At 38.1% G+C, this 25,286-nt stretch overlaps 1 protein-coding gene across 7 annotated transcripts in view; it reads left to right on the top strand.

Moving 5' to 3' along the window:
• Window positions 1-25,286, top strand: part of LOC132354350 (zinc finger protein 14 homolog) — a 54,889-nt gene that overhangs the window by 15,276 nt on the left and 14,327 nt on the right. The window contains exons 1-6 of one of the 7 annotated variants that reach the window (XM_059906286.1): window positions 4,538-4,583; window positions 5,293-5,335; window positions 5,890-6,033; window positions 9,198-9,284; window positions 12,620-12,746; window positions 13,879-13,977. In XM_059906286.1, the coding sequence (XP_059762269.1) occupies window positions 9,276-9,284; window positions 12,620-12,746; window positions 13,879-13,977 (235 nt within the window). In that variant the 5' untranslated portion in view covers window positions 4,538-4,583; window positions 5,293-5,335; window positions 5,890-6,033; window positions 9,198-9,275. Of the gene's footprint in view, window positions 1-4,537; window positions 4,584-5,292; window positions 5,336-5,889; window positions 6,034-9,197; window positions 9,285-11,146; window positions 11,195-12,619; window positions 12,747-13,878; window positions 13,978-17,611; window positions 18,023-25,286 lie in introns of those variants that run through there. The other 6 variants (XM_059906287.1, XM_059906289.1, XM_059906284.1 and 3 more) reach the window with 6 other exon arrangements.

Genomic DNA, 25,286 nt, shown 5'->3' with positions numbered 1-25,286 from the left:
GAGCTCATTGAGGGTAGTAACTGGGCTTTTGTGTGTGATTTTACTTATTAATTAATTAATGTATCTGATGCATAATAATGCCTGGTTGGGATCTCCCTGGTAGTCCAGTGGTTAAGATTCTGTGCTTCCAATGCAAGGGGCATGGGTTCGATCCCTGGTCTAGGAACTAAGATCCCACATGCTGCGCCACACAGCATGGCCAAAAAAAAAAAAAAGCCTGGTCTGTGTGTATGATAAGTATTTGGTGAATAAATTATGAAGGACTTTCTTTCAGGTAAATGTGACTAAGAGAAAGTATTAACATTTTAAAAGTAACACCTAAAGACAGGGTGGTACCAAAAGCCTAATTGTCTCATTAAAGTAAAAGAAAAATGCAGCTATCTTAGATTTAAAAAAATAAAATACAATCACTGCAGGACACGGTTTCATTTTTCCACTGAGATGCCTGAAATTGCAGATTCTTTTTGTTGAATCCAATCAAGTACATCATGAGCACTGTAATAAAAGCAATGTATTCCTAAGTGCTAGACAGGTCAAATGTACTAAAAACTCAATTAATTAACTTACTTAAGGTTGTGAACTAGCAAAGGATGTTGGTTCAGTCTCCAACCAACAATCCTAGTGAACTAGAAATACAAGAGAGGTATGGATTGCAGGAATTTAAAAAATTTTAAAGCCTCCTGACCATGATGGAGTAACTGATATCAAACTAGGTTTCTTGCCAAAAACAATCATAAAACTAGGCAAAATATATGAGGCAATGGTTTTCAAACTTTGGACAATAGGCAGTGCAGGACTATGATCACTGATAGAAGAGAAAAACATGAAGTAAGCCCATGATTGTCTCTGCTTTCTGCCTGGGGCTACTTTCTGGAGTATGGTATGGAGAGGTATAGCTCAAGTAAACTCAGAGTCTCGCTGAGCGGAGTAGGCTAAGAATTTGGCCTAAGCCTAAGAGTTTGGGGATGTTAAGTGGCTGGAATTAGTGGGGTAGAGTCAAGAGAATAGTTTTCTGCAAAGAAGGAGTCCCAGAACTGTGCCTAGGGATCTTCTTACATTTTTAATCAATACTAATCTGTGCATGTACAGGAAGAGACTCCACAAAGCCTAGCAGAGAACAGCTGCTGGGGAATTACGAGCTGAACAGAGATTCTAGAAGTCCTGGGAAAAAGGAAATTCCAAACATTTAGAGTGGACAGACACTTCTGAACACCCTAGTAGTCAGCTCACACCCTAAAAAGGCCACACCTTTAGAGTACGGTTATGCTAGCCCTAAGCAAAGGCTACTCTAGATCTAAGGGAAGAAAGTTTTAAAATAGGCCTTGAAGGGATCAGACTGATCTGCCAGTAAATTAACTGGCTGCTATAAAAAAATCAATAATCTTTAAAGAAAGATAACAAAATCTGAACTCTCAACAACATAGCATCCACAATGTATAACATAAAATCAAAAATGACTACTCATTCAAAAAAGCAGGAAAATGTGATCGATAAGCAGGAAAAAAGCAACCAATGGAAATAGAACTTGAGATTACCCAGATATTGGAATTAATTAGGAGGTAGTATAAAAATGTTTATTGACTTAATGGAAAATATAGTCATAATGAATAAATGGACAGGAACTTCAGCAGAAAAATGGAAAGGATAAAATAGAATTGGGAGGGCTTCCCGGGTGGCGTAGTGGTTAAGAATCCGCCTGCCAATGCAGGGGACACGGGTTCGAGCCCTGGTCCGGGAAGATCCCACATGCCACGGAGCAACTAAACCCGTGCGCCACAACTACTGAGCCTGTGCTCTAGGACCTATGTGCCACAACTGCTGAGCCCACATGCCACGGCTGCTGAAGCCTGAACGCCTAGAACCTGTGCTCCGCAACAAGAGAAGCCACTGCAGTGAGAAGCCCGTGCACCGCATCGAAGAGTAGCCCCCGCTCGCCGCAACTAGAGAAAGCCCGCACGCAGCAATGAAGACCCAGTGCAGCCAAAAATAAATAAATAAATAAATTTAAAAAAAAATAGAATTGGGAATGAGAGTTTTATAACTGAAAAAACAAACAAAAATTTCACTGAATGAGCATAAGAACAGATGGTGGGCATCAGAAGAAATGGTCAGTAATCTCCATGATAGATCAGTAATAATTATCCAATCTTAAGTACAAAAAGGAAAAAGATTGAAAAAAGAAAGATATTTATGGAACAATATTAAGTGACCTACTGTACTTGTAAATAGAGTCCTAGAATGAGAGGATTGATAGAATGTGGTAGAGCAAAAACTATGGCCAAAATCCCCCAAATCTAATAAATAGAAAATCCTGTAATCAGATAGAAAAAAACAATACATAACTTATTGGGAAACAAAAATATGAATAATGCTGACTTAATCAGAAACAATAAAAGCCAAAAGACAATGGAATAACATCTTTAAAGTACTAAAGAAAAAAATGTGAATTCAGAATTCTATCCCCAGAGAAAAATATCCTTTTAAAATGAAGATGAAATGAAGATATTTTCAGATAAATGAAGATTTAGATCATAACCAGTATAACTGTAGTATAGAAAACACTAGAGGGAGTTCTTCAGGTTGAAGGGAATTGACATTGGATGAAACAGGAAGGAAAGACCAACAGGTAGGAAAGAAGAGTATCAGAAATGGAAAATATGTGGGTAACTATAAAATTTGTTTTCTTTCCTAAATGTTATTAAAATATATGACTATTTAAAGCAAAATAATGTAACATGGTACGGTGGGTTTTATAAGGTATGTAGTTGAAATGACAACAGTAGGAGAAAGAATAAAAAGTTCAGGGACTTCCCTGGTGGTTCAGTGGTTGAGACTCCACCCTTCCCCTAGGGGGTGTGGGTTCGATCCCTGGTTGGGGAACTAAGATCGTCATGCCCCATAGTGTGGCCAAAAAAAAAAAAAAAAAGAATGAGGAGTGCAAATGAAATGATATTGTTACAGGTTCTTATATTTTACATGAAGTGGTATGATATTAATTCTAGTGTAAACTATATTAAAGATGCATATTTAATCCCTGGCGCAACCTCTAACAAGATGCATAGAGGTATAGCTGAAGAGCCAACAGAATTCAAATATATAAGAAAAAATTAATCAACCCCCCCCAAAAAAAAGCAAGAAAGGAGAAATAGTTAATTTTTTTTAATGTGGCAAATAGAAATCAACAAAATAGTAAACATAAATCCAAACAAATTAATAATTATATCAATATAAATTGATTACATATTTCAGTGAAAAGCCCTAAGACTGCCACACTGGATAAAAAATGTGAAACCCAAACTACATGCTATCTACCAGAAATGTATATTAAATGTAATCACAGATGGGTTCAAGGGAAAAAAGGTAGAAAAAGATATATTTGTGCACACAGTAAGCACAAGCAAACTAGAGTGACTCTACTAATATTGGATAAAACAGATGTCAAGACAAGAGACACAGAGAAATGTTTCATAGTAGAAGGGTCAATTCATTGGGAAGAAACAATCATAAATGTGCATATACTATAATAACAGCTTCAAAATACATGATGCAAAAACTGAATGAACTAAAGGTAGAAATAGACAAATCCACAATCGCAGTTTTCATGTATCTCCTACTTCATACATATTCTACTATTCGAAAAATGAGATTTAAGATTAGCCTAGATATTTTCAGATAATTTCTAAAGTTTTTTGAGAGGAGAAAAATCCTTCCATCTATGTATAACTAATACATAAAAAATTTAAGATGGGGAGGATGCTGGAGTGTGGTCGCTGGCAGGCTTATCCGGTTTCTTTCCTGAATGAACTCAAGACAGGACAAATCCAATTATTATTCATCTGGGAGACTTCTGAAGACACCCTCCCTAATGTTTGCTTTTAAATCCTCCTCATCGGAAAACAATCATAAATGTATGTACTTAACAGAGCTTGAAAATACTTGAAGCAAAACTTAGTAGTACTAAAAGGAAAATAGAAATAGCCACACCTATCTCAGTAATTACTAGAACTAGATTTTTAAAAATCAGTAAGGATAAAGAACATCTAAGTGACAATATCAACCACCTTAAACTAATAGACTTTTATAGAACTAAACGTTCACAAGCGCAGGGGGGAGAGAGGGAAAAAACCCAAAGAGAGGAGGGAGGGGGGGAGCGAGAGCGCGAGCAACCTCTGTGGGTCCAGGTTCTGCTAGGGTTTGGGGGATATTGAGACTTGATGTGTATCTACGTCCTGCTTGGGTATATATACTGAGCACCTGCCGTGTGCCTAGTACATATATTAGGCGCCTGCTGGTGCCAAGACCTCTCTAAGCCCTAGTAGGGGTTCCTCAGGGACAAAGCAAATCCAAGCTGCCAGCGTGTGCCTCGTTCAGCCCGGGGCAGCTTCGAAACCCCTCCCCCAGTAGCCCATCTCCAAGTCCGGAGGTCCACCGCCCGCTCCCGCCCCAAGCGCTCGCGCCCGCGCTTGCGCATTCCTCTCGGCCCGTTGGGGCGAGGACCAGGCCCTCCCTACCGGGACTACATTTCCCACAAGCCTCTGCACCTAGTTTCCTTCCGCCTTCCTTGCTGGTGTCGGCTCGGAGAGGTGAGTTGGTCTGGTGCATTGAGGAAATGGGCGCGGGGGCGTCGCGGGGGCTGCGCGGGCTTCTGTGTGCACTGGGCTGAAGTGACTGTGTAGTTTGTGACGCTGACTGGACACTGGGCGCCCTGGTGCGTCCTCTGTCCTCCTGCTTCAGGGCCGCACAGATGCAGCGGCCCAGAATGGCTCCGAGTTAGATTTATGAACCTCACAGTGAAGGCCCCTAACAAAAAGACGCAGAAGAACAACAGCTCTCAGAACCACAGCTTAACCAGAGCTCCCTCCCAAGGCAGCTTTTGAGAACTCAGAGACATATTCCAGCCCTGGTCTTTGTACTCTGGCCATTCTCACCCGGAAGGGTCAGCTTCTCCCCAGGCTCCCTCTTACTACCATCGGGTTATGTGTGTGGTGGATGGCGGGAGCAAATGTGGTAACGGGGGTGTGTCCTTAATCTGGACAGGCTGAGCTCCGAAAAAGGCGCAATGTGTCCAGATTCCCGTCTCCTTCCCCCAACCTGGTGATCTTTAGGAATGGAGTCAGAAAGGGGAAAATAATTATATATATACAATTATATATGTGTGTGTGTATATATATATATATATATATATATATATATATATATATATATATATATATATATATATATATATATATATTATATATATGTTTATCTTTCCTCTTTGTTCCATGAAATGTAATTTTTATTTTTTTCTAGACGTGGGGACGTTTGCTTCTCCTGTGAAAGAGTGAAAAATCAGGTCGGACTGAAAAAAGAAAAAGCGGCCCTGCCATTAATCTGGATGGGAGAGAATAGACAGATAAAGCAAGCTGCAGAGTTAATAGAAAACATTATTTCTGCCCAGGTCATGCAGCAGTTCTAAAATGCCATAAAGACTCCCTTTTGGAGAGCTTATAGCTTTCTTACCAGTGTTGTTCCAGACCTGCCTTGCTGATTTTATTTTATCAGTGGGGATACCCAGTTGCTAAATTACCCTCACTTCACTTTCTAGCACTCAATCTCCAATTAATCCCTGCCTCTCCTGTTCTCACCTCTGAAACAGCAGCCACTGAAGAATGGTTCCCCACTTCCTCAGAATCCTTCAGCTGGAATTCAGCTCTTTACAAAAGAGCTTTTCTTATCCCTCTCCTCCATCACATTCCAGCCATTCCTGTGGAATTTCCTCCCTCTTTTGAGTCAATAAATCTTATTTTGTTGGACTGTACAGGATTGTTACAGGTAGTCTTTAGCTGGTTAGGCTTTAACACCAGAATATCCTATCCATTGGCGTGGTACTTTGTTCTTCCTTCCCAGTGAATGCTGGAGAGGATGAGGGTAGAGTCCCCCACCTCCACCAAGGGTATCCTCTCCTCTCCAGTGGCTATTCAGATGAACATTTGGCAGTCATTTAATTCCGCCTGTGAGCTGCTGCTTTCTAATAATTTGAATGATCTGCAGGTAAACCTCATGCAGGGACGCTAACCGTAGAGCTTTATTTTAGGCTGTGATTTATTGTGATTTATTTATTATAGTTTAGTTGGAATCATACACTAGGTGCTTTGATCTTTTCCACTGCCCTGAGGTCAAAAGCAGGGAAAGATACAAGATGGTTTGATTGGTGACAGGGTCTTATGCTTTTGAGGCTTTTAGGAGTGGTAAGGTGATAGATTTTTAACAGGGAACTCTGTGTTGACAAGACAAGGGATTACTGGTGGGAGGGAAGGGAAACATCAGTAGAAATTTGAAAAGTGGTTTGAGGTTTTTGACGGCATGAGTTTGTTTCAGGCCACATATTTATGTGGTCTTATGACAGGCAGTTTAGTATAGTTGCAGTATGGGTTATGGAGCTGAATTATCAGGGTTCTAATCCTAATCCTTCACCCTTAGAGCTGGGTGAAGTTGGGGCAATTTATTTCATCTCTTTGTGCCACAGTTCCTTCATCTGTAAAAGGAGGATAATATTAGAACCTACTGTATAGGGTTGCTAAGAATAGGTGAATTAATATATGTAAAGTCCTCAGATAATGCTTGATACATAAGTGCTCAGTAGATTTAGTTGATATTATTAAAGTGTGATCCATGTTTTTTCTCATCACCCAGATCCAAAAATTATGAGGATTGTGCCATGTGTGCTTCATCCATCCACATACCCTCCCTTTGTAAATTGTTGTTAATCAAGAGGAATTGCCTATCAGTCTGAAGCTCTGAAATTTATTAGCATTCTAAGGAAGAGCGGGGCTGAGAAGCTCAAATTTTTTGCGGAAGAAAAAAGAAAGCGCAGAAGAGAATTTTCTTTAATAACTGTGGGAAGCAGTATAGTATTCTTCATCTTCAGTGATATAGCTGATGTTTATTAAATGTTTATTTGCTACTTTAGTGTGTTATTATATGTAGTGTCTTATTTAATACACATAACAATGCTTTGGGATAGAATCTATAGTTATCACCATTTTATATAGGAGGAATCTAAGGCTGAAAAGTTAAGTAACATGTCCAAGGTAACACACTTAATAACTGTCAGAGCTGAGATTTATATCTTGGAAGTTTGACAGCAAAGCCTATGTTAGTAATTACAACAGTATACCAAATCTCGTCATCACGTATACTTGAACAAATCCTTCCCACCTTACTCAGTAATCCATCATGAGGGGGGTGATATTAAGCTGACGACAGCAAGCACTGTCAAGTTATGTCCAGGTTATAGCTGTGAGGTCTCTGTAAAAGAATTTCATACAGTACGATTTATGCCTTACAATTTTTATTTTAATGATGTTACATGCAAGGTTAGACAGATAGGACAAGAAGATCTAATAGCAGTTGGAGGGCTTCATAGGCACCTTGGCCCAAAGGATTGGTTCAGAAGCAAAAGAAACCCATTTGTCAGGACGCTGTGAAAGGAAGCAGCCATGAGACTGTCATCAGTGCCTAAAAGATATCAGAGACTTTGTCATCCTTTTCTAGGTAGTACTCTAACATATGGGTAAATTAAATCATAGAGTTGGTTCATGATTAAATCATGAATTAGACGCTGAAGTAAAGAAGAAAAGCCACTCAGGAAAAACAACAGCTGTTTTTAAGAGTATCCTGAACTTTTTTCTTCAGTTCAGCAGAAGACTGGAGGAAAACTTGAATTGGGAAAGTCTTTCCCTTCTTTGGAGTATTTGCATACTCTAGGGTCACACTGTGTTTAATATGGTGGTGAGTGTTGTGAGCTACCACTGTAAACATTTTAACTGGTCCTTCTAGACATACATGTGATTTTTTTTTTTCTGTCAAAATAGTTAAAGGCCACACATGCTGGGGGGTTTTTGTATTTAACATACTGGCTTTACCCATTTCATCAGAGTTAGGGCAGCATCATCATTTTTTACTCTTTGCATGGTTTTCAGTGGTATAGATGCAGTACAGTTTATTTAATCATTCCCCAGTTTAATTATTTTCAGCTTTTATTCATTATAAACCAAATCTGTTTGCATATCTCTGCAAACATCTCTATATACATGTGCAAATAGTTCCTTTAGTCCCAGAAGTGGAGTTTCTGGTTTACAGCGTTACGGGGTTTAAATGCCGTTTCACACAGTTCTAAATTTGGACCAACCTGGTGTGCTGTGACCTTGCTAATACAGCGTATCATCAGTCTTTTAGATCTCCCAATCTAGTCGCTGTAAAGAGGTAGTTTTTGGTTGCTTTAACACATTTCGTTAATTAGTAGTGAGGTCTAGTATCTTTTGAAAGGTTATTTCTATTTTTTAGTGAATTGCCCTTGCTCAGGTTTCTCTCAGTGAAGTAGAAGTTCTACCCTTCAGAGGCAAAAACCAAAGTTGAAAGATGGCTTTTTAGTTAGGGAAATGTGGACTCAAAACAAAGCTCTGCCACTTAATAACTGTGAATCTGGGCAAATGATCTGACCCCTGAGCATCAGTTTTCTGAACTATGGAAAGGAGAGAGGAACTACTTTGCAGAACAATGCTGAGTGATGTACCTAAAGCAGCCATCACATGAAAGTTCTCAATGAATGTTTGTTGTTGACTAACTGCAACAATCATGAATCCTCTACTGAAAGAGAGGGGGTGGAAAAGGACGTCATGGTATGAGAGGTTCTGATTGGGAAACAGAGTAGTGAGTTGTCCTGGCTGGGGAAAGGCCAGTGCAGCTTTACAGTGGCAGGAGCTGCCAGGCCCAATCTGTGTGGTTTTCAGTCTTTGTGTTTAGGAGTTTCAGGCAGGATCCTGGGGCTCATAGGGGGCTCTGTGTGCATGGTGTGGCCCTTTCTCAGCCCTGAAAAATTGAACTGGAAAGGGTAGATGCTGCTCAGGACAAGTCTGAGGAATCCAGTGTCAGGACCAGATCCACACTGCCAGACGGGAAACTGGATAGAAATCCTCCCGCTGAAGTATCTGGGCTCTGCGCAAAGATCATCATTGTTTAGCTGAGTTTCGTCAGGGCTTGGATTTCTTCAGACTCCCTATACTCTCCTCCAGTTGGGTATGAGAGCATGTGGGTATAGCGGTGAGGAGTAGTTTGGAAGCAGGAATGGAAGAGAAAAAAAGCTCATACTAACATAAGTCATTTTGGGAGCTCTGAGGCACATCTGGTTTCATGGCTGCTTTTTCTTCTTCCAGGTCTGGCTTATCTGGACTCTGTAGTTCTCCAACAGAGAAGTCTTGAAAAGGACTGACCGGTTCTTGCAGTTGAAAACAATGGCCCATGTAAGTTGGTGTTTCTTCTTCGTTCTTGAAATATTGCCAATTTCTAGGCCATGTTTCAGCATAAGGAATGATTATTCCGTATCCTGAAACTTCCTATTTAACAGAACTCCATCCAAGAACCCACTCTAGTTCCTCTCATTCCTGTGAGAGTTGGGGACAAATAGCTCAGTGTCCCCTATGTGCCCCCTTCCCTTTTTTCCACTAATGTGGACCATCTCCTATCTACAGGATCTTCTGTCAATAGCCATCAAGGAGCAAAAGTGAAATACCTTGAGAAGAATGTGGGTATTCTCTGCAGAGTGTCCCCCCGTTAACATTTTTGATTTTAGCTTTTGATTTTAATACCTAAACTTCAGAGAAAGCATATTTCTCTGAATTACAGTGATTTTGGGTCTAGTTTTATATGGGAAAAATTTACATCCCCAATACACAATTTGACATCTTTTAAAAGTTTTTTTAACTTTGTTTTGCTGTGTAACGTGCATAGAGAATAGTGCACAAATCAGAAGTGTGCAGCTGAATGAATTTTCATAAATTGAGTATATCTATGCTGTCAGCACTCAGGTCAAGAAAGAGACTATTACTAGCATTCACATGCCCCCCTTTCAGTCACTTTCTACCTACCCAGTCCAAATGTAACCAAATGTAATCCTGACTTTGCACACCATACAATAATGTTGCCTATTTTTAGAACTTTATGTAAGTGAAATTGTATAGTTCAATGTAACTTTTTTTTAAACAAAAAACAATGTGTAGGAAGTCTTGTTATATTCCAAATACAATTGCTGGATCATCAGAACCATCTGCAGATGTTTTGAAATGCATGCAGATATCATTAAAGGGGATGTGTATAACTGGTACTGCTGGTGATAAGGGGGGCCTCAGGGCATCATACAGAGTGTGAGCCAGGCCTGCCATTATGTTCTCCTTGGAAACGCATTTGCAAAGTGCACTTCACATGTAGCCCCTGTTTTTGTCATTTTGTAAAATGAGTTCCTAAGAAGTTGGAAAAGTATTGAAGAAACTTGTATAGAAAGAAGCAAAGCAAGTGAGAAAAAAAAAATTTGGTAAAAGAGACAGTGAAAGTACTAAAGCCAGAGATATCATGTGTGCACTGACCCACATGTACTCTAATTCTGTCCTGGGGGAAATGTGAAGCTAGTTGGAGGGTTGGCATTGATGTATAATGCAGTATAATTCTTTGCTTTAAAATGATGGGAAAATAGGCACCCACCCAAAATGGTGGGAAACTAATGTAGTGTTAGAATGTCTTGATTTTCAGGAATGGATTATTAATATTAAGTGGGAGATCCCTGTTTTGAACTTTCCTTGATGATCTTGTGGTTTGATGAAAGAGAGAATTTGGTCTTATTTGACTGCTTATAGGGAAAACTCCAAACTTCTCCACAGACCTGAATTTTTTAAGTACATAAGATGAGATTTAGTATTGGCTGGTCTTAGTCCCTGTATGCGTTGAGATCTTATGGTATGTAAGGCTTTTAGGATTGGGTGGATTAGGTAGGGATATGATTGCGGCCTTGTATTGTGAGGCCTAAAAGTTCATATGCTGCCTTGATATCTTATCAAGTCTCCAAAGACTTAACCAAGAGTTCCCCTGCTCTCCCCAGATGTGGCCCCCATGCAATGGAAAAGACTCTTTACCTGGCTAGTTTCCCTATCAGCTAGACCAGCTAAACCCCTCCTAGTCCTCAACCTAATAGGTTTCACCTCCTTGCCAGCCCACAGAATTATTCAAACAAGCCCATCACATCCTCCTGCATTGGCCAGGGACCCCTCATCCTCTTTTTACTATAAAGCCTGCCTCCCACAGATCCTGCTTGTTCACCCTATTCCTGAGTGCAACCCCTGTGTGGCCGTGCATGACATGTGGTGTCTTCCTCTCCCGGGCTGTGAGTATATGTGACTAATAGCCTGCTGTCAGTCTTATCTGTCAGGTGTCGGATATTCAGTCACCTCATACCATTTAGGGTGAGGGATCCCTCCTTCAGCTATGGGGCGAGTAGGAGGTGATCGGAACAGAACTGCAAATAGAGATGAAGAATCATCTCCAGGAACCCCTGACAGAAGGATACTAGGAGCAGAGTCCATCGTGTAGTTTTACAGGATGTTCTGGTTTAGAGCAGGGTTTCTCAACCTTGGAACTACACTTGACCTTTGAACAACGCAGGGATTAGGGACACTGATCCTTTGTGCAGTTGAAAATCTGGCCCTCTGTATATGCCATTTCTCCATATCTGGAATTCCTCATTATATGCAGTTCTGCATCCACAGATTCAACCAACCGAGAATTGCATAATACTGTAGTATTTACTATTGAAAAAAATATATGTATAACTGGTACCACGCAGTTCAAATCTGTGTTGTTCAAGTTTCAACTGTATTAATATTTTGAGCCAGAGAATATTTTATTGTGGGGGATTGTCCTCTGCATTGTAGGATGTTTAACGGTATCCCTGGCCTCTACCAATTAGACGCTTCTAACACTCACACCCCTTCTCCCTAGTTGTGCCTATCAGAATTGTCTCCAGACATGACCAGATGTCTTCTGGGAAGTAAAATCACTCCTCATTGAAAACCACTGGTCCAGGGTGATACGATACCTTTACCATTCGGTATCCTCTAACTCAGGAGTGAGGAAAGGTGTTCAGTGAGGGATGATGGATGATAAATAGTAAGAAGATCATCCAGATGCATAAGTAATAGATAAAGTAGAATGTGAGAGTTGAGGAAGATTTTTGAGACTGTATTGAATCCAGACATCTAAAGAGAGAGGAAAAAAAGATTGGATTTAATACATTTGAAATGTGGACTGGCATGTAGCAAATTTTAAAAAATTTACTAAAGAATTTGTCATAACAGGGAAGATGCTTATAATAAAATGTGACTTTATGGTGAACTTGAGTCTATTTTCTTAGAGATTTTGTAGTACATTTCATTTTTATCAATGTTTTTTCATGATCAGTAAAGGGGAAAGAAGGTAGAAGACCTCATATTTCTTAAGAATTTGTGGTGGAGATACAGCTTGCAGAGGGTTTGTGTGCACTGTTTCATTTAATTGGAACTTCTTTTGGTTATTTTATTCCTTTCCTGATATTTTTGGGTAAAAATTTAATCTTATCTGCCCTCACAGGACTGTTCAAGACATGTAGCACTATGCTTCAGTGATACTAATTTTGTTACTGTTCCTTACACATGTCATAAAGTTGCTTGCTGTGTGCTTCCTCCCTCTTTGCAATGCAATCATTGATCTCTCTTTCCATTTGAAAAATATTTCATTTATTTTCACAAGTTATCCATGAGTTTTATTTTTTCAGGGTTCAGTGACATTCAGAGATGTGGCCATAGACTTCTCACAGGAAGAATGGGAATTCCTGGACTCAGCTCAGAGGGACTTATATAAGGATGTCATGTGGGAGAATTATAGCAACTTCATCTCACTAGGTAAGGCTGTTTATCCCAAATTATACTGGCTTTCTCTTCTGTCAGTATCAGGACTATGTTTTGAGAAACTAGATAAAATTTTTCTCTCTGTTCCAAAGGAATGGTTCAAGCTTTGTTAGGTTGGAAGTAGGCCCCTCCTTTTAACACTTCATCACTCTCAGGTTCAGCAGGCTAGGTCCTTCAGACTTGCTTCAGGCTCTGTTGTTTCCATGTTTCCTTAGTATCCAAGGGGCTGGGTTTGAATTCTGGGTTTTTTACGACAGAAGCATTCTCCAAGAAACCAGACTTCACTTTGTATTTGAGCTCGGAATTGATGTAGATGCTTAACCCTCCTTTATAATCCACCTGCAAAGAGAATACCTAGACTCAGGGATTCTGAGTCTCTTTAAAAATCAGAGGAGCCTGTAGAACTTACATAGTATGAGGTGGATCCACAAAGTTCATCTAAAACTCAAGTAAGTGCATTCTGTTTCCTATAACAGACATATTCAGTTCTACTTGCTTTGTGGTTGAAAGTTAAAGTCTAAGAACTTTGCATTCAACATTAAATGAATATCTTAGTAAGGATATGAGGATGTCTGAGGAAGCTTCTTATTCTCCTCTCAGCAAATTGATAACAATAAAAATTAATAGCTAGTATACACACGTATTATGTGTATATATATACATATAACTACATATACTTAGGTACTATTCTGAGCATTGTACATTATTAATTAATCCTCACAACAACTCTATGAGAAATATGCTATTATTATCCTTATTTCAGATGAGAAAATTTAGGCACAAAATGTTAATAACTTGCAGAGGTAACATAGCAACAAAGGCAGGATATGAACCCATGCAGTCTGGATCCATATTCTGTGTTCTCAACTATTACAAAAGACTGCCTCTCAACAGAGCTTGTATGAGGTATGAGTTTAAATTGTTTTAAGGCCTGTTCTTACCCATCTGGTGTCTATTCCTTGTGGTCCTGAGGTTACCCTAGTATGAGTGTTCTTCAACTCCCTAGCACTTCTTTGCTCTTAGGCTTTATAAAGTACCATTTTGATCTATCGTTTATTATAAATTTAACCAAATCTGAACCTAAGGACTTTGGGGCTTATAATTTCATGTCACATTATCTTTTAAGCAGGACCTTCCATTTCTAAACCAGATGTGATTACCTTATTGGATGAAGGGAAGGAGCCCTGGATGGTTGTAAGGGAAGGGACAAGAAGACATCACCCTGGTGAGTGAGGGCTTAGCAGGCATGGGGAAGTCATTACTGTAGGTAATAGCCAAGTATGTTAGGGTAGAGACATACCCTTGAGATGTTACACATCTCTCTTCAAAAGCCCATAGCCTGTGGAGAAAAGGCCTGAGACCTAGGAAGCAAATTAAAATCTTTTAAGCCTGGGCTAGCAAAGGAACTTCCTACTGGCCTTGATTACAACTCTGTGTTTCTTGTCTCATGTTTCTCTCCCACTTCAAAGAGAGAAACTGTTCTCAGTAGAAGGAAAAAAATGATAATAAATATGAGTTAAAATCAACAAAATAGAAAAAGAAAAACAGTGAAAATTAATAAAACTTAGAGTTGATTTCTTGAAAAGATCAACAAAATTGATAAACACCAGCTTGACTAATCAAGAAAGAAAGAGAGACAACATAAATTACTAATACCAGGAATGAAAGAGAGGTTTTCACTTCACATTTTACAGCCATTAAAAAAATAATAAGAGAATACCATGAATAACTTTATGTCAGTAAATTTGACAACTTAAATGAAATGGAAAAATTCCTTGAAAAATATAGCTTACCAGACCTGACACAAGAGAAAAAAGAAAATATGAATAATTTCATATCTGCTAAAGTAATTGAATCCATTATCAGAAGTCTTTCCAGAAAGAAAATGCTAGGCCCAGATGGTTTCACTGGTGAATTCTATTAAATATTTAAGGAAGTAATATTACAGTATTACACAAATTCCTTCAGAAAAAGAAAGAACTCCTTCCAACTCATTTTATGAGACTACTATAACTCTTTTACTAAGTTCATGAAGGATATAAGTCTATAATTTTTTTCCCTTTGGTAATTTCTATCCTTTGTGAATATAGATATAAAATGCTTAAAAAATATCAGGAAATTAAATCCAGCAATATATAAAAATGATGACCAAGTAGGGTTTATCCCAGGAAAACCCTAGCTTAGTTTAACATTAAAAAATTAATCAGTGTAATTTATCATATTAACAGAAATGTGAGAAACCATGTGATCATCTCCATAGATGTAAAAATAGCATATGACAAAATTCAACATCCATTCATGATAAAAATTCTCAGGAAACTAGAAACTGAGGGGAGCTTCCTCAATCTGATAAAGGACATCTGCTGAAAAAATACTACATCATAAACTTCATCATACTTGATTGAAGAGTTTCCCCCAAGATTGTGAACAAGGCAAGGATGCCCAGTCTCCCCAATTCTACTTAACATTGTATTGAAGGTTCTAGCATTGCAATAAGGCAAAAAGAGATAAGAGATATTATAAAGATGAGAAAGGAAGAAGTAAAACTATTTGGAGATGGCATAATTATATACTTAGAAAATTGTAAGGAATCAAAATAACAGCTGCTCAAAGCAGTAAGTGAAGATCACAGTAAGATCACAGGATATAAGGTTGAGCTACAAAAATCAATTGTGTTATTATAAACTAAGAGTGAAAAAAATTAGAAAATTAAAGTCAATTAAGAAAAATTAAAGTCAATTAAGTCAATTTACAGTAGTGTCAAAAAAACAAAATACTAAGGAATAAATTTCACAAAATGTGTAAAACCTCTATAATAAAAATGATGGAACATTGCTAAGAGAAATAAAAGAAGACCTAATGAATAGAAAGATACCATTTTGGGGATGGGGACTCGGTATTGTAAAAATGTCAATTGTATAGATTCAACACAATTCCAGTCATAATCCTAGGAACCTTTTTTTTTTTTTTTTTGTAGACATTAACAAGCTGATTCTAAAATTTATATGGAAAAGCAGTGGACTTAGCATGTCTAAAACAGTCTTGAAAAAGGAAGAACATATTATAGAACTTAGACTACATGACTTCAAGATACTTCAAGATATATTATAAAACTCTAATAATCAAGACATTATGGTATTGGCTAAGGATCAACAAACAGAACAGAGACCCTAGATGTAGACCTCACATGCACTTAAAGGGTCATTTATTTATTGACAAAGGCATCAAAGCATTCTAGTGGAGAAAGGAAAGTCTTTTCAACAACTGATGCTGGAATAGCTGGAAAAAAATCTTGAACTCTGTCTCATTCCAAAATTAATTTGAGATGTATTTTAAACATAAATATAAAAACTAAACATTAAAAAATCTTAAACACAAAATATAAAAGCTAAGTATAAAAAATAAAATGAAAATTTAAGAACTAAGTATACATTTTATATATGAGAAATATAAAGCTTTTAGAGGAAAACATAGGGGAATGACTTGGTAGTAGGCAAAGGTTTCTTAGGAGAAAGCAATAACCATAAAAATTAAAAATTGATAAGTCACAATTTATCCAAATTAAAAACTTTGTCTTATCAAAATATACTAATAAAAAAATGAATAGGTGAGTCACAGACTGAGAGAAAATAGTAGTAAAACAAAGGACCAGTATCCAGTCTCTACACTACAACTCAACACTATAATGATGAACAACCCAATTAAAAAATGGGTAAATGGTACATCCATACCATGGAATAATGCTCACCAACAAAAAGGAATACATTATTAATACACACAACGACTTGGATGAACCTCAAGGAAATTATGCAGAGTGAGAAAAACCAATCACAAAAGGTTATATACTGTATGACTCTAATTGTCTAATATTTATGAAATAATAAAATTATAGAGATGGGAAATGGATTAGTGGTTGCCAGGGGTTAGGAATGTAGGGAGGGGAGGAGATGGTTGGGCTATAAAGGAATAACACAAGGGAGTTTTGTGGTTATGATATAGTTGAGTATGTTCATTGTGGTAGTGGTTATGCAAGGCTACACATGTGATAAAATTGCATAGAACTATATACATACACATACGTGATGGCATGTATAACTGGTGAAATCTAAGTAAGCCCTATGGATTATACCAAGGGTAATTTCTTGGTTTGAATATTGTACTATAGTTTGTAAGATGTTAACATTGAAAGGGGCTGGGTGAAGCCTGCATGAGAGTTTCCTGTACATTTCTTTGCAACCTCCTGTGAATCTACAGTTATTTCAAAATAAAAGTAAATAAAAAATGTCCTGTTGGGGGTGATAGGTAAAAGATTTGACAAAGAGAGGAGCTACTCTTTTTTCTTGATCAATGACTACAATTCATCTATATCTAAATCTGTATTAGGCAGCTCCGGCTGCCATAACAAAATACCATGGACTGAGTGACTTAGACAACAGAAATGTATTTTCTCATAATTCTGGTGGCTAGAAGTCTGAGATTAGCATCTTGGGGCCTGACGAGGGCTCTCTTCCTGGCTTGCAGATGACTCTGTTCTCACACTGTCCTCACATGGTGAAGAGAGAGAGCACAATCTCTCTCTTCCTCCTGTAAGACCACCAGTCCTATCCTATCCTATTCTACCCACCAGTCCTGTGAATTAGGACTCCACCCTTACTACTTCATTTAACCTTAATTGCCTCCTAAAAGCACTTTCTCCAAATACAGTCACATTGGGTGTCAGGGCTTAAATGTATAATTTTGGAGGGCCACAATTTGGTCCATAGCAATATCTATATGGGATCCAGTTTCTTTCCAGTCTAACTAGTATATATATATTTGCTTGCCTAAAAATGTGTTCATTCATTTATTCGGCAAATACTTGTGTGCCCAGTCTGAACCAAGCACTGTCCTAGACACCAGTAGGACAATTGTGAGCAAGAGTGGTAGTTCCCAGCAGTCTTGTTGTTTACATTTTAATAGGAGAAGGGACATTAAGTAAACAAGTAAATGAATAAACAGTATTATATAGTGACAAGTGTTATTAAGAAAAGTGAGAAGAACAAGGGATAGAAATTGGCAGGTGTAGACAGGTTTGTTTTAGGGTGGTTGGGGCTTTTTGTGGAGGTGATATTCGAGTGGAGACATGAAAAAAGAGCTCAAACCATATGAATATCTAAAGCAAGAAGCAAGAGCAGTCGTAATGGAACAGTAAATGCAGAGGTCTTGGGTCGGAGGAACAAAGGCTTTGATGTTTGAGGAACAGCAAGAAGACCAGGATGATTATTCAAAAGGTAAGTGAAAAGTAGAATAACAAGATGAAGGCAGAAAGTCAGGCAAGGGCTAAATCACGTAGAAGTTTGTATGTCATAGGGGAAGGCATGTGACTTTATTTTTATTTTTTGCCCTGCTGCACCGCTTGCCGGATCTCAGTTCCCCAACCAGGGATTGAACCCGGGCCACAGCAGTGAAAGCCTGAAATCCTAACCCCTAGGCCACCAGGGAACTCCTGGCATGTGACTTTTAAGTGTGATAGAAAGTCATTGGAGATTTCTGAGCAGGGGAATGACATGAGCTGATTTGTTTTATAATTATCACTCTATGGAGAATAGATCGAATGGGGGCAAGATGGATAGTAGGAAGACCAATTAGGAGGCTATTTCATTTGTTCCAGTGGAATATGGTAGTGGGTTTTTAAAAAATTTATTCATTCATTCATTCGTTTGTTTATTTATTTATTTATTTATTTATGGCTGCGTTGGGTCTTGTTGCACGTGGGCTTTCTCCAGTTGCGGCGAGTGGGGGCTACTCCTTGTTGCGGTGCACGGGCTTCTCATTGTGGTGGCTTCTCCTGTTGTGGAGCACGGGCTCCAGGTGCAGGGGCTTCAGTAGTTGTGGCACGCAGGCTCAGTAGACGTGGCTTGTGGGCTCTAGAGTGCAGGCTCAGTAGTTGTGGCCCTTGGGCTTAGTTGCTCCATGGCATGTGGGATCTTCCTGGACCAGAGCTCAAACCTGTGTCCCCTGCATTGGCAGGCAGATCCTTAACCACTGTGCCACCAGGGAAGTCCCTGATAGTGGTTTTAATTTGAATGGTACTGGTGGAATGACAGATACTAGATTCATGGTGGGTTTCCCCAGAAGATGCTGGGCTGCTCCTCTGTCTGGATCCTCTCCTTTTCTCACTGGAACTCCCCAACAACCTGTACAAGGCTCCCCCCACAAGTGGATGTCCTCTTTACCCGGATTGGACTCCTCACACAGCCTCCTCCCCCCTATGTAGATAAGGGGTATCTTTGTCTTTTAATTGGTGTATTTTATACATCTACATTTAAGTAATTTTCTTATATATTTGGGTTTAAATCTACTGTCTTCCTAGTGTTTTCTGTTTGTTCAACATGTTCTTTCTTCCTTTTTACTGTCTCCTGCCTATTTTTTGATTAATCAAGTATTTTTATTTTAGCTTTTGCCTCTTGAGTGTGTTAGTTATACATACTTCTATTTTTCCTAGTTGCCCTAGAGATTAACACATGCATTATTCACTTACTACATTGTACCTTAAATTAGTTCCTTTATATCTTTCCCAATATTGTAGAGATATTAAGAACACTTAAATTCCTTTTATGTATCCTCTACTTTTTGTACCATTGTTGTCATGTATCTTAATTCTATATACATTTAAATCCTCACAGAGTATTAATTTATATAATATTATCAGTATTGATTTAGATTTACCTACACACATACCTTTTACAGTGGTCTTTTTTCTTTTCTGCATTGTAATCCTTCTGTTTAGAATCATTTTCTCTGTTCCTGAAGAACTTCCTTTAGTATTTCTACTAAGTCTAATCTGCTGTTAAAGCTATCTGTTAAATTTTTTTTTTTAATCTTTAGGCTCTGTGGTTAGGCAAAGGGATTTTTTAAAAAAATTTATTTATTTTTTTGGCTGCTCTGTGCAGCTTGCAGGATCTTAGTTCCCCAACCAGGGATTGAACCTGCGCCCTTGGCAGTGAAAGCATGGAGTCCTAACCACTGGACTGCCAGGGAATTCCCATAAAGCTATCTGTTAAATATTTAATTTTAGTTATTGTATTTTTAAGTTATAAAAATTCTATTTGGATATTTTTAATGAATTCCACTTCTGGTTAAATTCTCCATCTTATATCTGTTTTCTTGGAATTTTTGAAAAATATTTATTTGGTTGTGTGGGGCCTTAGTTGTGGCAGGCGGGCTCCTTAGTTGTGGCTCGTGGGCTCTATAGTTGCAGCATGTGGGCTCCTTAGTTGTGGCAGGCGGGCTCCTTAGTTGCAGCTCCAGGGCTCCTTAGTTGTGGCTCTAGGGCTCCTTACTTGTGGCGCCCCAGCTCCTTAGTTGTGGCACATGGGCTCCTTAGTTGCGGCTCACCAGCTCATTAGTTGTGGCACGCAGGCTCCTCAGTTGTGGCATGCGAACTCTTAGTTGCAGCATGCATGTAGGATCTAGTTTCCTGACCGGGGATTGAACCTGGGCCCCCTGCATTGGGAGCGTGGAGTCTTAGCCACTGCGCCACCAGGGAAGTCCCTGTTTTCTTGGAATATTAATCACAGTTTTGGAATAGCTTGGGTCTGTTTCTGTTGTCTGCTTAACCCCTTGGTTTTTTAGTCATTTTTCTCCAGTCTTTTATACCTGATTATTTATAGTCGAATTCTGGACATTGTGTTTGAAAATTTTTAGAGGCTCTGAATGATACTGTTTCTGAACAATATGTTGTCTTTCTTCAGAGATGATTTAATTTGCCTCTGGTAAGCATACAGAGCATGGGCTGATCAACTTCATCCATTTAAGAATAGTCTGTTTACTGCCTGTTTGTAGCTCTTCTGGGGTCTTAGCTGAAAGTCTGGGATGATTATTAGGAAACTTCCTCTTTAGGGGGATCTGGACTCTAATTTCTGTCTCCCCAGCACTTTGAGACTGCCAACATCTCTACTTGGACCTTTAGCCTTTTAGAAGTTACTTTCTGCTTAACATCATTGCCGTGATTGATGCTCAGTTTGAGAGTCAGCAAATACCTCAGGGGAAATTCCATGCAGAGTGTTGGCTTAATTCAACATATTTGCTTTCTCTCCAGGACGTTGGCTGTCTAGTCCTGGCTGCTTTGGTTTTTAATTATTATCATCAAACAATTATTTTAATTAACCATTTCAGTTGTCTTGGGTGGGTTAGTCTAAAACTAGCTTCTCCGTCATAGCCAGAAACAGAAGTCTCTTTCCCACCTCTTCTTATAGTATTTCTATATTTTAGAGCAAATAACATGTAAATTATGTTCTGTAACCCTAATTCTCACATTATTAACACATTTTGTTAATATTAGTCATAGAGTTAAAAAGGTTCAATACTCATACCAATTGTTATGACTTAGTTTTGTTTTTTCTTCTTTCCAGGTCTCTCTTGCTTTTCTTAATTTATTCTTTATTGAATTCGTCAAGAAAGGCTGATGGGGCCTAATGAAATTTACATATCTCCTAATTTACTTTATTTAAGTACATAATATTGTTATCAACAATATTTTTTGTCGTTTTTTTTTAATTTTTGAATTTTATTTTATTTTTTTTATACAGCCGGTTCTTATTAGTCATCCATTTAATACACATCAGTGTATACATGTCAATCCCAATCTCCCAATTCATCACACCACCACCCCCACCACCCGCCACTTCCCCCCTTGGTGTCCAAACGTTTGTTCTCTACATCTGTGTCTCAATTTCTGCCCTGCAAACCAGTTCATCTGTACCATTTTTCTAGGTTCCACATATATGTGTTAACATGCGGTATTTGTTTTTCTCTTTCTGATTTACTTCACTCTGTATGACAGTCTCTAGATCCATCAACGTCTCTACAAATGACCCAATTTCGTTCCTTTTTATGGCTGAGTAATATTCCATTGTATATATGTACCACATCTTTATCCATTCGTCTGTTGATGGGCATTTAGGTTGCTTCCATGACCTGGCTATTGTAAATAGTGCTTCAATGAACATTGGGGTGCATGTGTCTTTTTGAATTATGGTTTTCTCTGGGTATATGCCCAGTAGTGAGATTGCTGGGTCATATGGTAATTCTATTTTTAGTTTTTTAAGGAACCTCCATACTGTTCTCCATAGTGGCTGTATCAATTTACATTCCCACCAACAGTGCAAGAGGGTTCCCTTTTCTCCACACCCTCTCCAGCATTTCTTGTTTGTAGATTTTCTGACGATGCCCATTCCAACTGGTGTGAGGTGATAGCTCATTGTAGTTTTGATTTGCATTTCTGTAATAATTAGTGATGTTGAGCAGCTTTTCATGTGCCTCTTGGCCATCTGTATGTCTTCTTTGGAGAAATGTCTATTTAGGTCTTCTGCCCATTTTTGGATTGGGTTGTTTGTTTTTTTACTATTGAGCTGCATGAGCTGTTTATATATTTTGGAGATTAATCCTTTGTCCATTGATTCATTTGCAAATATTTTCTCCCATTTTGAGGGCTGTCTTTTTGTCTTGTTTATGGTTTCCTTTGCTGTGCAAAAGCTTTGAAGTTTCATTAGGTCCCATTTGTTTATTTTTGTTTTTATTTCCATTACTCTGGGAGGTGGATCAAAAAAAATCTTGTGGTGATTTATGTCAAAGAGTGTTCTTCCTATGTTTTCCTCTGAGAGTTTTATAGTGTCCGGTCTTACATTTAGGTCTCTAATCCATTTTGAGTTTATTTTTGTGTATGGTGTTAGGGAGTGTTCTAATTTCATTCTTTTGCATGTAGCTGTCTAGTTTTCCCAGCACCACTTATTGAAGAGACTGTCTTTTCTCCATTGTATATCCTTGCCTCCTTTGTATATGCTTGCCTCCTTTGTTATAGATTAGTTGACCATAGGTGCGTGGGTTTATCTCTGGGCTTTCTATCTTGTTCCATTGATCTGTATTTCTGTTTTTGTGCCAGTACCATATTGTTTTGATTACTGTAGCTTTGTAGTATAGTCTGAAGTCAGAGTGTCTGATTCCTCCAGCTCCGTTTTTTTCCCTCAAGACTGCTTTGGCTATTCGGGGTCTTTTCTGTCTCCATCAAATTTTAAGATTTTTTTTTCTAGTTCCGTAAAAAATGCCATTGGTAATTTGATAGGGATTGCTTTCAATCTGTAGATTGCTTTGGGTAGTATAGTCATTTTCACAATATTGATTCTTCCAGTCTAAGAACATGGTATATCTCTCCATCTGTTGGTATCATCTTTAATTTCTTCCATCAGTGTCTTATAGTTTTCTGCATACAGGTCTTTTGTTTCCCTCGGTAGGTTTATTTCTAGGTATTTTATTCTTTTTGTTGCAGTGGTAAATGGGAGTGTTTCCTTAATTTCTCTTTCAGATTTTTCATCATTAGTGTATAGGAATGCAAGAGATTTCTGTGCATTAATTTTGTATCCTGCAACTTTACCAGATTCATTGATTAGCTCTAGTAGTTTTCTGGTGGCATCTGTAGAATTCTCTATGTATAGTATCATGGCATCTGCAAACAGTGACAGTTTTACTTCTTCTTTTCCAATTTATATTCCTTTTATTTCTTTTTCTTTTCTGATTGCCGTGGCTAGGACTTCCAAAACTATGTTGAATAATAGTGGTGAGAGTGGACATCTTTGTCTTGTTCCTGATCTTAGAGGAAATGCTTTCAGTTTTTCACTGTTGAGAATGATGTTTGCTGTGGGTTTGTCGTCTATGGCCTTTATTATGTTGAGGTAGGTTCCCTCTATACCCACTTTCTGGAGAGTTTTTATCATAAATGGTGTTGAATTTTGTCAAAAGCATTTTCTGCATCTGTTGAGATGATCATATGGTTTTCGTTCTTCAATTTGTTAATATGGTGTATCACATTGATTGATTTGCATATATTGAAGAATTCTTGTATCCCTGGGATAAATCTCACTTGATCATGGTGTATGATCCTTTTAACGTGTTGTTGGATTCTGTTTGCTAGTATTTTGTTGAGGATTTTTGCATCTATATTCATCAGTGATATTGGTCTGTAATTTTCTTTTTTTGTAGTATCTTTGTCTGGTTTTGGTATCAGGGTGATGGTGGCCTCATAGAATGAGTTAAGGAGTGTTCCTTCCTCTGCACTTTTTTGGAAGCGTTTGAGAAGGATGGGTGTTAGCTCTTCTCTAAATGTTTGATAGAATTCACCTGTGAAGCCATCTGGTCTTGGCCTTTTGTTTGTTAGAAGATTTTTAATCACAGTTTCAATTTCATTCCTTGTGATTGGTCTGTTCATATTTTCTATTTCTTCCTGGTTCAGTCTTGGAAGGTTATGCCTTTCTAAGAATTTGTCCATTTCTTCCATGTTGTCCATTTTATTGGCACAGAGTTGCTTGTAGTAGTCTCTTAGGATGCTTTGTATTTCTGCGGTGTCTGTTGTAACTTCTTTTTCATTTCGAATTTTATTGATTTGAGTCCTCTTTTATTCTTGATGAGTCTGGCTAATGGTTTATCAATTTTCTTTATCTTCTCAAAGAACCAGCTTTTTTTCTTTTTCTTTTAAGAACCAGCTTTTAGTTTTATTGATCCTTGCTATTGTTTTCTTTGTTTCTATTTCATTTATTTCTGCTCTGATCTTTATGATTTCTTTCCTTCTGCTAACTTTGAGTTTTGTTTGTTCTTCTTTCTCTAGTTCCTTTTTGTGTAAGGTTAGATTGTTTATTTGAGATTTTTCTTGTTTCTTGAGGTAGGCTTGTATAGCTATAAACTTCCCTCTTAGAACTGCTTTTGCCACATCCCATAGGTTTTGGATCGTCTTGTTTTCATTGTCATTTGTCTCTAGATATTTTTTGATTTCCTGTTTGATTTCTTCAGTGATCTCTTGGTTATTTAGTAACGTATTGTTTAGCCTCCATGTGTTTGGGTTTTTTTACATTTTTTCCCCTGTAATTCATTTCTAATCTCACAGCATTGTGGTCAGAAAAGATGCTTGATATGATTTCAATTTTCTTAAATTTCCTGAGGCTTGATTTGTGACCCAAGATGTGATCTATCCTGGAGAATGTTCCGTGCACACTTTAGAAGAAAGTGTAATCTGCTGTTTTTGGATGGAATGTCCTGTAAATATCAATTAAATCTATCTGGTCTGTTGTGTCATTTAAAACTTGTGTTTCCTTATTAATTTTCTGTTTGGATGATCTGTCCATTGGTGTAAGTGAGGTGTTAAGCTCCCCCAGTATTACTGTGGTACTGTCAATTTCCTCTTTTTAACAGCTGTTAGCAGTTGCCTTATGTATTGAGGTGCTCCTGTGTTGGGTGCATATATATTTATAATTGTTATATCTTCTTCTTGGATTGATCCCTTGATCATTATGTAGTGTCCTTCCTTGTCTCTTGTAACATTCTTTATTTTAAAGTCTATTTTATCTGATATGAGTATTGCTACTCCAGCTTTCTTTTGATTTCCATTTGCATGGAATATCTTTTTCCATCCTCTCACTTTCAGTCTGTATGTGTCCCTAGGTCTGAAGTGGGTCTCTTGTAGACAGCATATATATGGGTCTTGTTTTTGTATCCATTCAGCAAGCC

Source organism: Balaenoptera ricei, chromosome 19 (assembly GCF_028023285.1).
Source record: "Balaenoptera ricei isolate mBalRic1 chromosome 19, mBalRic1.hap2, whole genome shotgun sequence".
NCBI lineage: Eukaryota > Metazoa > Chordata > Mammalia > Artiodactyla > Balaenopteridae > Balaenoptera > Balaenoptera ricei.
This window is presented reverse-complemented; position numbering and strand designations above follow the sequence as displayed.